Source organism: Stylophora pistillata, chromosome 11 (genome assembly GCF_964205215.1).
Source record: "Stylophora pistillata chromosome 11, jaStyPist1.2, whole genome shotgun sequence".
In the NCBI taxonomy this organism is placed as follows: domain Eukaryota; kingdom Metazoa; phylum Cnidaria; class Anthozoa; order Scleractinia; family Pocilloporidae; genus Stylophora; species Stylophora pistillata.
The window spans coordinates 3,525,776-3,541,228 of NC_142529.1; the positions used below are offsets into that span (position 1 = coordinate 3,525,776).

General features: G+C 38.6%; 1 protein-coding gene and 1 long non-coding RNA gene across 3 annotated transcripts; both read left to right on the plus strand.

Moving 5' to 3' along the window:
* Positions 1-3,414: 3,414 nt before the first annotated feature.
* Positions 3,415-7,902, plus strand: LOC148719695 (uncharacterized). The gene is made up of 3 exons (XR_015992878.1): positions 3,415-3,544; positions 6,005-6,224; positions 7,057-7,902. It is a non-coding gene; the product is annotated as an uncharacterized LOC148719695 (long non-coding RNA).
* A 2,044-nt stretch (positions 7,903-9,946) lies between these two features.
* Positions 9,947-14,809, plus strand: LOC111323063 (uncharacterized). Of its 2 annotated transcripts, none has more exons than XM_022926344.2 (3): positions 9,947-10,077; positions 12,520-12,998; positions 13,807-14,809. In XM_022926344.2, exons 1-3 carry the CDS (start codon positions 10,059-10,061, stop codon positions 14,572-14,574), a joined length of 1,266 nt encoding a protein of 421 aa, XP_022782079.2. In that variant the 5' UTR covers positions 9,947-10,058; the 3' UTR covers positions 14,575-14,809. The 2 variants fall into 2 exon arrangements, with proteins under 2 accessions (XP_022782079.2, XP_088594438.1); XM_088738312.1 differs by lacking the exon at positions 9,947-10,077 and adding an exon at positions 11,361-11,485.
* The last annotated feature ends 644 nt before the right edge of the window (positions 14,810-15,453 follow it).

Sequence of the window (15,453 nt, forward strand, 5' to 3'; positions counted from 1 at the left end):
CCTGGTGAAACGCCTAGTAATCACATACTATAGTAGAAAAAAAAGTTGTTGCATGGCTGGCTTTGTGAGAGAATAATTAAAGATGAAGCGAGTCCTGTCGTCTGATTGGCCACCCGAACAGGAAAAAGAGGCTTATCTTTGATCTTGCCAGTTTTATGGTTAATTTTAAAGCCGTATAATCGAGATGAATTCCTCACTGATCAAGTTTCTCTGGTCAAGATGGCTGGAGGCTGGCCTTGTAACTATAGGTGAGATTTATGGATCGAAAAGAAGTTAGAATCAATTAAAATCCCCAACAGAAATTGGCCAACATCCACCATCGTGAACGAGTCAGCTTGATCAATGATGCACATAAATTACCGCTGGTCAAGGAACAATTGCGAAGTGAGATGGAAAACGTGGGACTTTTTAAAAGAAGCGAATGTATTTCAGGCGACACAGTGCTATGCCAATGTGTAACTTTTTGATAACCCAGATGTGTTTTCCTGAATAAAGGCAGAGGATGTAAAATTAGCCCTTCATTATATTAACTGACGCAAAATACTGCATAACGTTTCACGTCATCCAAAACCTCATTAGAAAGATTCGTTGAGATCAAACGCGATTGATCAGTGATATGCCTCGTCTGATAACAATGATAAAAAATCTAGGAAAAGATGTCAGTGATACATACTTTCTGCTGCATTCCAGTACCTAAAAGAGAAAAAAAGAAGAAAATCTGCCTTAACAAGACACTTTTTAACCAACTTAAAAGATCTCAACGTTTAGTTCCTGTTAGGAATAGAATTTATAGAACCGCAGCCGGAGGTCTGTGTTTCGCAGCTACACTAGTATGTTATGTGATCAATCAAAGGGACTCAGTTGTGTAACAAAATGAACCTCATTATGTAACAAAAAGAAACTTAGTTATGCAACAATAAAGGCTGATAGTTTCTAAAGAAACTGTTTGGGGCTGCGTTGGTGGGGGTAACGAAATAATTTGAGAAAAAAACCGGCAGTCTAAGTCCCACAGGTATCAACGAACGCTTTTCATTCCACTAATTTATTCGTGTTTTTCTCGTTGCCATGTTCCCACAAATAACGTAGCTCCGTTTTCTGCCTTTAAAAGCACACACAACCCACAATTCCTCTATTCGCTCCGACGAAGGGCTAACGCTCGAAACGTCAGCTTTTATAATCGTAACGGTGGCCAATTTACCATTTCAACTTTGTTGATATATTCAAATTATTTAGTTATGCAACAAACTGGAGTCTGGTTAGGAAACGTGACGGAGCCCCAAAAATAAGACCCAGTACCACGGGGCCATGGAATTGTGGACGCAATAACTGGGTAACCGTTGCAACGATGTAAAATAATGTAGTGATTCTGACTATTTGCAAATATGGACAATAATATTATATAATTTTGTGTAGTGTACAGAGATTTTGACTTCAATGAGCGCGAATGTCAAACTCAAAAGGAAATACCGTTGATATAAATAACTAATAAGGACGGGACACTAAGAATCATATATGTAACAGGTATTTCAGGAACCGTGCAGGCAAATTAACCTTCAAAGACGTTCAGGTACAATTTTGTTTTCGAGATCAATCCAACATAATCACGTTTCACAGAATATTATTCATTCCAAGTATCATCGTAAATACAGGGAATCAAAATGGGGAGAACTCCTGCAGTGAAGATGCGCTAAATTTTATTTTCATAACGTTGACTGGTGCTATCGCTGTTTTGAAAAACTTTTAAAGCTTTTAATCCCCCAGTAACATAAATACTTACTCTACTTGTCCAATGAGCTCAAAAGAACCTTAAGGTACAAGAAAAACATCTTGAAAGAAGTTATGAGGGAAGAAAATGAACCTTTTTATGGGTATTCAAATCAATAAACAGCCAGTTAAAAAGCGAACTCAGGAGCTCAATATAACCCCTTTTAGGATGTAATCCTTCCGTACTGCTTATTCAGAATGTTGATTTACAAGTTTTACCTTTTTGTAACAAAACTTCAAGTTCAAGAGAACAAAACTGTAGTGAGCAAAAATTCAAGATAACCATGAAATTTTGGGGGAACGTATTTAAAGACGTTCCTAGACTCGCGTTTAATTCAGGTGCCCTGAGAAAGAGCTATTCCACCGGATCAGTAAGGAGAAATTTCTTTATTGAAATGGTTCAAAGGAAAATTTTTTGCACAAAAGGGTGTCCCGTAATTTTCTTACTATTCCATAACCTTGGAGTGTTGTTAGGTTATAAAAATCCCGCTTGACGACAATTTTTTATGGCCTTATCTTCTCGCGTACTCCGACATTTTCGATGCATCGAGTTAAATTGTACTGCTTCCAAGGTCAATTTTGTGAACTTCATTAACCAGCCATGTTTAATCAATTAATCAGTAATTTAAGAATTTCTCTTACCAAAACTAGACGATTATTAAACATCGAATAGATTAAATACCATTATAAAACGACATTTTCGAGAAACTGAGGAACACTTCATTGCTTAATATTTACAAAGTGACTAGCGCTTAAAAGAGATACTGTTTCAATTTGAACGCCGATTCAAGAGTGTTACTTTTGAAGTCAAGAGTGTTTTCATTGTGATCGCAGAAACCAAATATAAACTTATATTTTTATAGCACAAAAATTTGGAAGCTTTTTTTTGCAGTTGGCTCCGTCAATTTGCATACCTTTACTTTGGTGTTTAGAGACATTTCTCACCATCAAACCTGTTCAATTTCGCTTTAAGAGATTTTGATGGACTCCTTACATAATTCAATATGGCGCCATGGGAAAGTCAGATCTGATCAACAGCGCTCTTAATAGACTGTTCAACTAATAAAGGTTTAAATACTATTCAAAGTTGGATTATGTACTTACAATATAAACAGCAGTACGCTGGCAAGTGGTCCTCTTAAAAGCATTCTAAACATAAGACGGTAGAAACCGTCTCTTGTCTCAGCTCTTCGAGGCTAGGTCGCAACGACAAAGCCTTTTGAATAATTTTCGAAACGTTCAACTTAAAGTTTTGTTCAAGTTTAATTATTCATCTCGATGCTTTGGAAAACATTCTGTAATAGCGTTTGTCGATTTGTTGCCGCTTTTAAACACGTTTGGTATAACAACAAGAGACAATTGTTCGTGATTTGACACAAACAACAAGACTGTAAATCAAAACCCTTAACAATGGCTGTTCTTCCCATGAAAAAAAACTCCTTTTCCTCTAAAAGTGCAGAAAAAGAAACAATATCAGCAAATATGTGCGTCCACGCAAAGGAGAACGCGCATGCTAAAGATAATACCCTCTCATGATCTTTGATTATTAATCGGTTACAAGATTACAAAAGGGAAAGCAGGTGAATCAAAAGAATGTGTCACGTATTTATTTTTCTTAAGAAAAATGGGGTGATCTTTGTTGACTCTCGCGTGAGCTGAGACCCTCTCGTGAGAGAAGCACCTTGTTTTAAGCAGGCCTACTGCTGTGCAGTCAGTTAAGATACTATTTTATTTCTGACATCGCAAAGTCTATCAGAATTATCAGTCAACCGGAAAAAAGGTAAAAATAGTGAGTTTTCATAATGATGCTTAAGATGAAAGGCGTCCCTTTTAGAAGAGCGGATATCCTCTCTTGCCTTTTATTAATCATATACATGCATTAAAATGGAGATGACAGTTAATGTAAAAACTTTTCAATGGATAGTTTATGATCCCCACTTTAAGTTTTTTAAGAGTTTTGTTATTTTTTGGTTTTTACCCAGAGACCAACAAGTGATACATAAAAGCAAACCTGTTTCGCCATTGTGTCATTTTTTCCCCCTTTCTAAGCCAGTCAATGTTTCAAACTTTAACTATAGTCTGACCTTACTACATTTTTCTCACTTGACATGAATATTCATCAAATTCCTTGCAAATGACAAAACTGAAGCCACACTCGCAAAAAGAGGCCCCCAAAAACGTGCTTGTTTGACAAAAGCAAATACAAAAATTTTAAAAACATAAATGATGTAGGAATCGATGGCTTACATCCATGATCACTTTGACGCAGTTCACTTTTCTTTAACGATTTTGAAATGGTTTTTTTTGTATATCAAAATGTACCAAAATCACTCTTGAGTTTGTCTTTACATTTGCGTTTCATGAAGAACAAATTAAAAACTGTTTAGATTTCGATGGAACTCCAGAACAGGTAAAACACTGAATAAAATTTTGATCACAGTTACCTGTGGTAACAGATTTATATGAGTCAATGTTGGCACAGACGAAAGTTCCCTAGGTTAACTGTAAACAGAGAGAAAATACAACAAATAAATAGAATATGAAATTTGAGGTTAAAATTTCAATACAGAACTCAGTAATAAGTTGTAAATAAAACTGTAAACGTTCGACAGACAACTATTCACTTGATTCTAATAATGACTTCCGCTCAAGTTGTCGAAACGTCAGTCACCACAACCGACTTTTCAGGACTACACCCACCCGGACGATTCGACTACACTATCACATGTTACCCCCCGGGTTCAAACCATTTACTGTAAAACTCCTTGAGTTGATCACGCTGGCATCGCTTATTCTTTTCTCCATGACGAAACATGGACGAGGATTCCGAGTGTTTGTAATTTGCTTTGAAATGTTTGAAAACAAAGAGATATGGAGGATTCAGTCGATTCGGGTATGCGTCAGCTTAGCAGTGGTCAGTGACGAGGGAGAAATAGCACAATCAAGCACATCTACTTTTGATGAAAAACCCAAGCCTCGAGAAGACTCGAAGCTTACAATAAACCACGCACGACAACAAGTCTGTTAATAAGCCTCCATTTTCTCTCTCGTTGCCTTCCATATCAAGAAAAACGCACAAAGGTGTCGCAGGGAAAGGGCACAGAACGCGTGCTGCCAAATATGGCGATAATCTTTCCACATGGCTCGATCGTTACAGAAATGATTTTCAGAACGGCCCTATCGGTCAAAAGAGCCTGTTTCCAACGAAGAAAGTGATGGTGTGTTGGTAACGGTGGCAGCTAGTGAAAAACTTTTGAACGTATGAAAATGTTACTTTGAAACAGCTTATATCAAACGTTAGTTTACTTCGAAGTTGCCTAAAACTAAACACTGACTCCAAAGTAGCTAAAGACGCAGTCTCTTTAAAGTCCGTTCGAAATATCGATTTCTCTCAAACTTTGCCCTGAATATATTATATTATACCCCATTCACACAGGCAAAACATGTTCCGTTAAACCGAGTTTATCTGAATGAAATCAGAAACAAAGAACGAAAAAACTGAATTTTCCATAGGTTTCAAGAGATCACAAACTTTTGTACTCAACGTGCATGATAAATTTAAAGTCGACAAACATCAATTTAACAGCTTCCGCTTTGAGAAAAAAATTATCTGCAACCGTGTTTAACTAAACAGTTGTTAAACATGATAATTTGCCTTTATCAACTGAGTTGGTGATATGAAGTGGGCCACCATAAAAACTTTCTATGCTGACTTTTCGAGCGTTAGCCTTCGTCATTCGCTCTGATGAAGGGCTACCGCTCGAAACGTCAACAATGGAGAGAAAGCTGAACAAAGTTTAGCTAGAAACCTGATTAAACTTAATACGTGAACACAAAGAATATTTCTGGACTTCGAATTAGGTTTGAATAACTACTACTTACACCGCAAAGATAGAAAAGATCGTAGTGGAGGGGGTGTCCTTTTGGCAGTATACATGGACTTGATCTCGGTTAGAAGGGATCTGGAGAATTTATTTATTTAATCACTTTCACCAGAGTATGGTGAGGGTCGCACAACAGAGCGAGGCTCCAAATTAAGTGCGCCCAATATCCCACCCATCCCGCCCCAGGGGAGGACATCCATGACACAGTAATCTCATGTGTGGGAAATTAACGTCTCCTACCCCAGCCCTGCAGGAGACGGGACCTCCATTTATTCGTCCCTATCCGAGAAGACTAGAATATCTAACCATTTCTTGATGTTATAGAAAGGCAGCAAATTCTTCTCAATTATTTTAAGACCCAGCTGAGTGTTGGTCCGGCCGGGGCTCGAACCTTCGACCTCCCGCACAACAGTCCAGCGCTCTATCCATTGAGCTAACCGGGAGGCGAATGATGACAATATTGAAATCGTAATGGTGGAAATTTGTCAAACATCGAAGGATAACGTTTTATTTGGAGTGTGCTACAGATCCCCTAGTGCTGATGTGGAATATTCGCTCAAATTACGTCAATGTTTGGTGAGAATTGAAACGACCAGATTTGCTACCTGCTACCTTGTGGGCGACTTTAACTTCCCATGCATAGACTGGTATAGCTTAAATGCTACCTCAAGCGATAAATGTACTGCTGATTTTTGTGAAATGCTTAATGATCATTTTTTGGCTCAATGTAATTTCAATCCAACAAGAATGCTAAATGAAGCTGATGGCAATATATATATATCTTATTAACCAAGCGCGAGGGCCGTACTGGGAGAATATCGGCCCGAGGTCTTGACAGCACGGACCTCGCTGCGCTCGGTCCGTACAAAAAAGACCGAGGACCGATATTCTTCCAGTACGGTCCCGAGCAAGCTTGGTTAATAAGAGATTTATTATACGACTGAAGTTCAAAGGAACACAAGTGCAGTATCATTCGGGACCATTCGGGACAGTGCCCGGTCCAATACTGAGAGAATATTGACCGGCAATAGAGCATTTTGATTGGTTAATTTTAGTTATTGGCCTTCTGACTGCCCGAGTCGTGTAATAAACTTGATTTAATCCTGACTAAAACTCCTGATATGGTTAGTAATGTTGAAGTACTGACTGATCATTTTAATTCTGATCATTTTCCTGTTAGTTTCAATATCAAACTCCTATCTGGTCGTCCTTGTAAGTCTGTCTCAAGGACAAACTACAACTTTAAAAAGGCAAACTTTATTGAAATGAGTGAATTATTGAAGTACATCCCATGGAACTGCGCTGTTTTGGAAGAGGATGTGGATAGTTGTACTGAAAGAGTCAACGACTTATTACTAACTGTGCATTCCAATGACTTATTACTAACTGTGCATTCCAACCTTTACAGTGAAAAAGAAAATTAATCCCCCATGGATCACCAGTGATATTCTTAAGAAGGTCAACAAGAAAAAAAGGTTATGGAGAAAACTAAAGGTTCGTCCATCAGAAGCCCTTAGCCGAAAGTTTAAGGAGTTAAGAAGATCTGTCAAACAGTTACTAAGATCTGAATACAAATGATATCTGCAGCATCTGTCCAGTCAACTTAAGATAAACCCGAAACGATTTTGGAGCTACCACTCAACCAAGTCAAAATCAAAACGGCTTCCAGATGTAAACACTTACAACAGAAGATCTGCGACAAAACCTCAAGAGCAAGCTCACTTATTCAATATTCACTTTCATTCAGTTTTTTGTAAACAGAGTACTGGGATACCAGCCCCAATACAAACTAACTTACAAGATCCAAGTACTGATGTCATTACCAACTTACAACAGAAGATCTGCGACAAAACCTCAAGAGCAAGCTCACTTATTTGATGTTCACTTTCATTCAGTTTTTTTGTACACTGGGATACCAACCCCAATACAAACTAACTTACAAGATCCAAGTACTGATGTCATTACCAACTTTGTGGCTTGTGACACTAAAGAAGTTGGAAAACTTCTCAAAGGTCTTAATTCTAATAAGTTATGTGGGATTGACAATATACCTGCTCGTTCACTTAAAGAGACCGCTGACACATCTGCAGTTCGTCTGAGTATGCTTTTCAATTTATCTTTCAAACAGTGCTGCCTACCTAAATTATGGAAATCAGCTAATATCACACCTATTCATAAGGATGGTGACCGTGAGCCTGTAGAAAATTACAGAGACATTTCGCTTCTATCCATCATTGAGAAATGCCAGGAAAGAATTGTGCATAATGCTATTTACAATCAAGTTATCAGTTTTGTGAACGACTCCCATCACGGATTCCTCACTGGTCGTAGCTGCACTACTCAACTACTCTTCGTACATCATGATTTGTTATAATAATAATAATAATAATAATAATAATAATAATAATAATAATCAACTTTATTTAAAGAGGGTAAAACACATAACAGTATAAAACTGACAAACCAGTGGCCCTCTTAAAATATATTGCAAATAATTATTGAAAAAGATTAAAAACTAATTAATTATGGAAAAAGATCAAGAACTAAAAATCTAAAATTACAAAGTTTATAAAAACTATAAGATAAAATGTTCTAATCGTTTATAACTATTCTTAAAAAAATCTAACATCGCCTTCTTAAAACATTTGATAGTAGGTTTCATTCTTATGTCCAGTGGTAAGGTATTCCAGAGGCGTGAGGTCGATACTGTGAAAGACCTACCTCCCTCTGACTCCCGTTTGAATCGGGGACAGACGAGGTTTAGTTGTCCATGTCTGCTCGATCTTTCATTTATGTCTGCATTTCTTACGAGCATTTGGGACATATAAGGTGAACAGTCCCCAGACAATCGTTTGTACACCATTAGTGACCTATTTACTTTTGCCTCATGAAAGAATGGAACCCAATCCAATTTCCTAAACAGTTGTACGCTATTCGCTTTAGTGTCAGTTCCGAGAATTACACGTGTCGCGCGTTTCTGAAGTTTAAAGACTTTCTGCAAATTCTCAGCAGAACAAGATGTCCATATGGTTGATCCATAAAGCATTGTCTGCTTGATCATAGCATTATAATAAAGTTTCCTTTGATCAATGGGCAAAAAGCGTCTTATTTTTCGCAGCACGGCAATTCTCTGCGATAACTTAGTGCATAGATTTTCGACATGTTGGTCAAAAGTAAGCTGGCTATCAATCGTGACACCTAATAGTTTATGCGAGTTCACTTGTTCAAGTTCAGTAGAATTAACGTTTAACTGCAGGGTGGACTGTTCCATTTTCTTGGCTAACCGTTTACCAGTGACAAGCATAGATTTGGTTTTGGTTTCACTAAGGATCATTCTGTTGTTCAAGGTTTTGGATAAGAGTGGCCAAGTCGATGTAGTGTACATTTCTTAGCCGTCCAATGCAAAACAACAACGTGAAATCGCAAAAACTTGCGTCCTCTGCGAACCGAAACCGCGACGGCAAATTATTTTAATTTCCATTTGGAACTCAACGCTACTTTTATACGTCATGCTGAAGTTGAGCTGTGGCGCCGTATAAGACAGTAAGCTCATGCAGCCATTTTTGAAATTCTAACTAAGAGTAGAAATTCATTTTTTAATCGAAGTCTTCCTTGGCGCTGCCGTCCTGACTACTTAAGGTCCCCTCTTTCTTCTCATTACCTGTCTGCTAAGCAATGAAGTTATTTTGTAAGGAGAAGTTACTGATCGGTTATTCTTGGAACTGAAAGGTTTACTTTTCTGTTGCACCTTAGTGTAAGGCAAGGCGGCGAAATTTCGTGAAGTTGATCGATCGCTTGAATCTGTTCGAAAACGAATAAGAGGTGCTTCAGGCTTTCATTATCATAAGAAACTGACCTCCTAAGCGAAGTGCTTATAAGATTGAGTGGACAACATACTGATGACAGGTCATGTCCGCTGTTCAAGCAGTGTGACCGTCGATCTTTGTCTAGCTTTATCTCAAGACATAAGCAATCTGCAAATCAAAAGATTCGAAGATTTTCATGTTACACTAAGTGCCTTCGGCGCGTCTCACTTGCCACCTTGAATTGACAAAAGTTCACACAGTTTGCATTTGCGGGCGTTTCAGGGTCTAAATGCAGGCACCTGAGTAGGTCTTTGATCTACTTTGTTCGCGTGCGAGAAGCGCGAGACGATTAAAGGGAAAGGCATTTTTAAAGCAACCTTTTCGATCTGGTTCAGGTGAACTACATACTTCATATTCAACATTCCTATCTTTTGGACCGAAACTACTTTTATAAGGAACGAAACGATCGAATATGTGGCTAATAAAAATAACATTTAGTTCATATCTAAAATTCTTTCAAATTCATGTGCTTTCTTCAAAATTCTTCCATTTTCCAGTTACAAAATTTCGACAACTGAGATCCAACAATTTGGATACTACTAGCATGAGGACTTCAACATTCGGTGAGTAATTGTTTTATTTTTCTGACAACTAAGTCATTTCTCACAGTTGAGTATTCTGTAAAGAAAGAAAGTAAGCGCAATTTATCCACGATTGAGCTGATAATATAAATAATAATATAAAACTTTCTGAAGCTGAAGTTTTGAGCTTTAGCCCTCCATCGGGGCGAATTTATAATTCCAATCTAGCTGAAGAAAGCACAGGAAAATAAAGAATTATATTCAGACTACCTTTTTTTATAATTTTTTTGTAGAGTTTTGAATAACACCTTAAAGACAGTTGTACTTTTAAAGCACTAGGTCTAGGGCTAGAAAAAGACGCGAGGTGAAATAAAACCGTATTAGGGAATTTGGCCGTTCTCTGAAGATTCTGTTAAATCAAGATCACAACAAGACTAGCTCAGAAATTAGGTTCATCCGACAAGGAAAACGCTTATTTGATTCTAATGATTCATGAATATCATTATGTCGATTCTGCCACGCATACAAAAAATATACTGATTTCGAGGGTTAGCTTAAGTTGACATAGCAGTGAAAGATTCTACAGCTTCTATTAGAAACAATTGAAAACTATTTTTTTAACGTGTTTATCGTGAAGAATAGAGAAGCCCAAAGTACCTATTGTGTAGAATATTGACATCGACCTTCTGCTATTTTCAGAGATATTTAAATAGAACCCATTGTTGAAAACCCGCGATTTACCTCTGGGTTTCTCTTATTCTAAACAGGTTTGCGATTGGCTGATTAGTTACAACATCACCCTGCATGAAATTTAATGTATCCAGAGTGGAAGACATCATTGAATACAATAAATATTCGGATTTTGCATGTGATCAGAACGTAATCGAGACAAGTGGTGTTATGATAGCGTGATACTTTTGAAGCTCTCTTCTCCGAACTTCTCGGCGATTACCGAAAATTATAAATTCGGCTCTTGCTCTTCGCTTATCCTTGAAAATACAATGGTCAGAGGTCAGTGGTTCGAATCCCGTACAGGCCTGATTTTTTTTCAAGTCTGATTTTCGCTATTGCATAAATAGCGCTATCTACTGCGAAGGATCGTGCATCATACGTATTTAATACCGCAGTTCAAAATATATGAACTTCATATATTCATTGTATTCTTTAGTATACTTTTCCTCCCGGGAAACAGTTAGTTTTGTCTTCTCTCGTGTCTCAATGTTTTTCTTGAGTACGCACGCTGTTTCCCTCAGGACCAGAAATTAAAAGAATAATATTTGACCACAATACTGCACCATGCCTCATGTAATATATTGGTTCTGTTTCTGACAGAAGTTCAAACTGCATTTTAAGCAGCACGAACATTGGCTGACGTAACTTCAGCTCCAGTGTTCAGAGTACTTAAATTCAAAGCATTGAACAAGAAAAGCTTTCATTTCTTGCTTTTTGGGTAAGCATGTCATTTTTTATTTTCACTCTTTTATCCAGATCGTTTCATCAAGATTGAGAGTAATATCTAGGGTGGCAGTCCAAATTCAGAGACAATTGAAAGAGGTTTTTCCGTTCAACCGATAAAATAGCATCACAAACTAATTGATTTAAAGTTTCGAAATACTCCAATCATTGGAACGACAAATTGAAGTAAAAGGTGGTGTTTTCAGGGTAAGAGAGAACTGAAGGCGCGCTGGCATTCAGGTGACGCATCGGCTCGTCAGAAGCGGAGAACAAATATACAATATATTTTGCTTGTTGTTTTCCTTAGCGTGACTTTGGCTTAATTTTCTTGATAACTGTAAATACATCCGACCAAAAACAGGGAAAAAAGAAAAAGAAAAACGCCTGATCGCTTAGAGAGCAGAGGAGTTGTATTTGAATGTATTTACATTCAAATTACTTTCACAATTATAGCGTGAGTCGATAAAAACGGGATCACGCCACGCCTTTCGAAATCCTACCCGCAGGATGAATACCGCGTAAAGTAAATACCGTGGGTTTACCACGCGTTTTTTTCACTCGTGGTATTTCGTGACTCGTAGGAAAATCTTCGCGCTCCGAACGGAACTCGTGCGGAAAGGGGTTCGGTAGCCGGCCATTGTCGCTGTATTCAGCGGAAAGAATTTATACCTGCACAATGTCTCTCGAAACGCTGTCATTTACTGTTTTGAGAGTATTAAAACCTAGGGCTGTATGTTACATGCTTTCTTAAACGCTTTCTAGCACTTTTCATAAGTTTTTCATTTTTTTCTGCGCAAAAACAAGACCTAAGTGGCTAAAACTTCAAGAGCCTCTTCCGGTTTCTGATGTATTATGGCGAGTGGGAGTATCATTATTCTCATTGAAGGGGCCTGGATGCTAGTTCATTTCAGCCCCCTCACCCCTTCCGACGTTCTATTTTCAGTTATATATGAATCAAGTGGCAGATCATATCTTTAAATACACGTTCTACCAATTGAAAGTTTCTCTTCATTTTAATTTTTTTTTCAGGTAACTGTTGGCTCTTGGTGCTCAGAACCTTCACCTCAGCACAGTACAGAATGTTCTTAGTTAACAATCCGTGGTCGCGTTCTCGCCTCATTGCAGGATTTCTTCTCACCTTGGTGGTACTCCTGATTATAAGTTTTTCCTTCATAAACAATAACTCCTGGCCACGACTAACCTATGTATCGACCAACCAGAAATATACTATACAACGACAGGTCAGAAGCTACAATCGGTTACAACCCCTCATAGACATGTTTAACAACGCGTCAAAAGACGAAGTGTTAAATGGCCACAGGCAAACCGCACCCCTTGAAGATAAATTGGCATCAGTAGCGCATTCCGTGATAAATATGAGCAGTTTACAAGAAGTCGTTAACAAAGTCTCTGTTATGTTATTGTTGATTGTTACCACGGCTCCTTCAAGATTTGACAGAAGAGAAGCAATCAGGGCAACGTGGTGGAAAAACTGCGATGGAACTGAGGTGAGTTCCAGAGGGCCATGTAAAATTTATGTACTTTCAGCTGGAGGGAGAATTTAGCGCACTGCGCCCGAGAAACACAACAGTAGGTTAAGTCGACGCGAAACCCAAGTTGCTCGTGCCTTGATGGTTCAGCTTATCACGGCCTTATTACCATGAAGAGACTAATGGTATTGTTTCTCCGGTTGAATAGGACGTTACTCACTCAAGGTAACGAAAGCTTGGCGGTAAACAGTGGCATGACTTTCCCGCACTATGTTGTGGTTTGCGCATGCACAAAAGATAATCAATCGGTTGCTTGTTGAGTGGCCGTTCCGGTGTTCTCGCTTCCAACGCTCGCGTTCCCCTTGACCTTAGTCGCAAATTGAAACGCTGACCAAAAGCATCAAGGGTAACCTGCAGTGCAGGGGTAACTTTGGCGAGCGAGTGCTCTGTATTTTCTTGGCGAAAATTATGGCCGCCATCTTTGATCGCAGTGGAAGCGGAAGGCTGGAGAGAGAAACTAATTTTTACCAAGGGGGTGGGAGACAGTAAAAGATAGGAAGGGGTAAAGGTAGGGAAGTAAAGACCCTTACCGCCCCCTTCCGCTACCGTCGACTCTAACACAAAATTAAACATGGACGGTTGAATAAACGATCACGCGCTTTTTAACTTTAACTCGTCCTAACAAGACGCGTGCATTGCAGGCTTCATCAAGGGCATTGGGAGTAGTAATGGTCGAAAGAGAAGGGAAATCGTTTTTAATCATTTTTTAAATTTTTTTTCTTTCGTTCTCTGTTTCTTTCGTTCTCTGTTTTTGCTTGGTTTTCAGGTTAAGTGTGTGTTCTTCACCGATGGTCTCCGGTTGACTACAGACCTACAAAAAAATCTTTCCGCGGAGCAGAAGATTCACAGGGATATTGAGTTTATGCCATTTGAAGAAACAAGAATTTTTGGAATACGCTTCTTGTACCAGATATTGTGGGCGAAAGCAAAATTTAAATTCAAGTTTATGTTACACATGGATGATGACTATTTCTTATGCTTGGAAAACCTTAAATCGGAGTTGTATCATAGACCGAGCAAATCGTTAGTCTGGGGTTCATATCACTGCTCATTTAAAGACATCATTTATGTCGATGAAGCGTGGATAGTATTTTCTTCGGACGTTATTGAGCGGTTCCTCTCACAAGACCCACAGACAATTTTATGCCATCCACATAGCGATCAACAAATTGCAGTTTGGCTTAGTACTTTGCATGGCAGTAAGGTGACTTTGATAGAATTTCACGATCAGCGGCTTCATCACTACCCGCCAGCAAGACAGCTAGACCATTTCAAGAATTTTCCTCGGATTTGTGACAAATATCTTGGCGTGCACGGCAGCTCTCCAGAAATGATTACCAACTTTTGGCGCAATAGCGCAGATAAGCGTCTAATTCTAAAACTTCCAAAATTAACTCGTATTACGGAGACGTGCCATTTTCCTAATGTGTTTAACATCTCTAAAGTGGCTGGAATGTATCAGTTTGATTTGAGACCGTGTATAACAAACCCACGATGGACACCCGGTGAAGGAATGTGGCGTGGTACACAATGAAATCGGAGTCAGAAAAACACCAGCATAAAGAAGAGAAATCTGTATCGATGTGACCGTCGAATGACTCCATGTTTCTCCTAACTAAAATCGTCCGTCTAATACGGATTCGTCTAACAATAAACATGAGGGCTCTTCGTTCTTGAAGAGGAAAGCTGCTAAAAACGTCATTTACTACTCGCAACGCTCTCAGACCACTGCGAGAAATTTTACCATAGAATAAAACAAAGTCAGCACACCTTTTTCTTGATAAAGCAACTCTTCAGTTCATGTCAAGATGTTCGCGTCACGAAGTCCTTCCTTCGCGCTCTGAGAAAAAATTTGAAATTAACCGAAAAATAACTGGCGAGAAATTGGTTTGAATGGATATAGGGGGGCTAACTTCTTTTTTTTTTTTTCAATAAGAAATGTTTGCACCATCAGATGACAGTATACAAACTGAAATACTTGATCGTGGGTAATGTAGCTGTCATTCACTAAGTGAGTGATGCTTTAAGTAATCTGGTACGGAGCTTTCGCTAAGATAAACTCAGAAGGATCAACTTTGATTCTACCCAGTTCAGTACACTCAATTTTCATGAAATAATGGCAAACCTAGTGAATACCACCTAACACAAACTGACAAGTCCGGAAATAATGGGGATGATCAATAACCCGGATTTTTCAATGCCTGGTGACTCCCTCCCTGGGACTCGGTAAGGCTTTTGGTAAATGCGTTTCCTTCAAGTCTTCATTATTGTGTTTTAGTGTACCAAACTGGAAAGAATTTCGATGGCGAGTCATTCACGTTGGTCACTTTGTTGGCACTGAACGGCAAAAAAATCAATAAAAAGTTTGAAAACTGAAAACGCATGAGGAAAGCATTGCAGTGATCTTGGAACA

What these genes read in the sequence shown, in the direction of transcription:
- LOC111323063 (XM_022926344.2), top strand. An exon ending in AAAACTGCGATGGAACTGAG is followed by an intron (nt 12,999 to 13,806) that starts GTGAGTTCCAGA and finishes CTTGGTTTTCAG; the next exon opens with GTTAAGTGTGTGTTCTTCAC.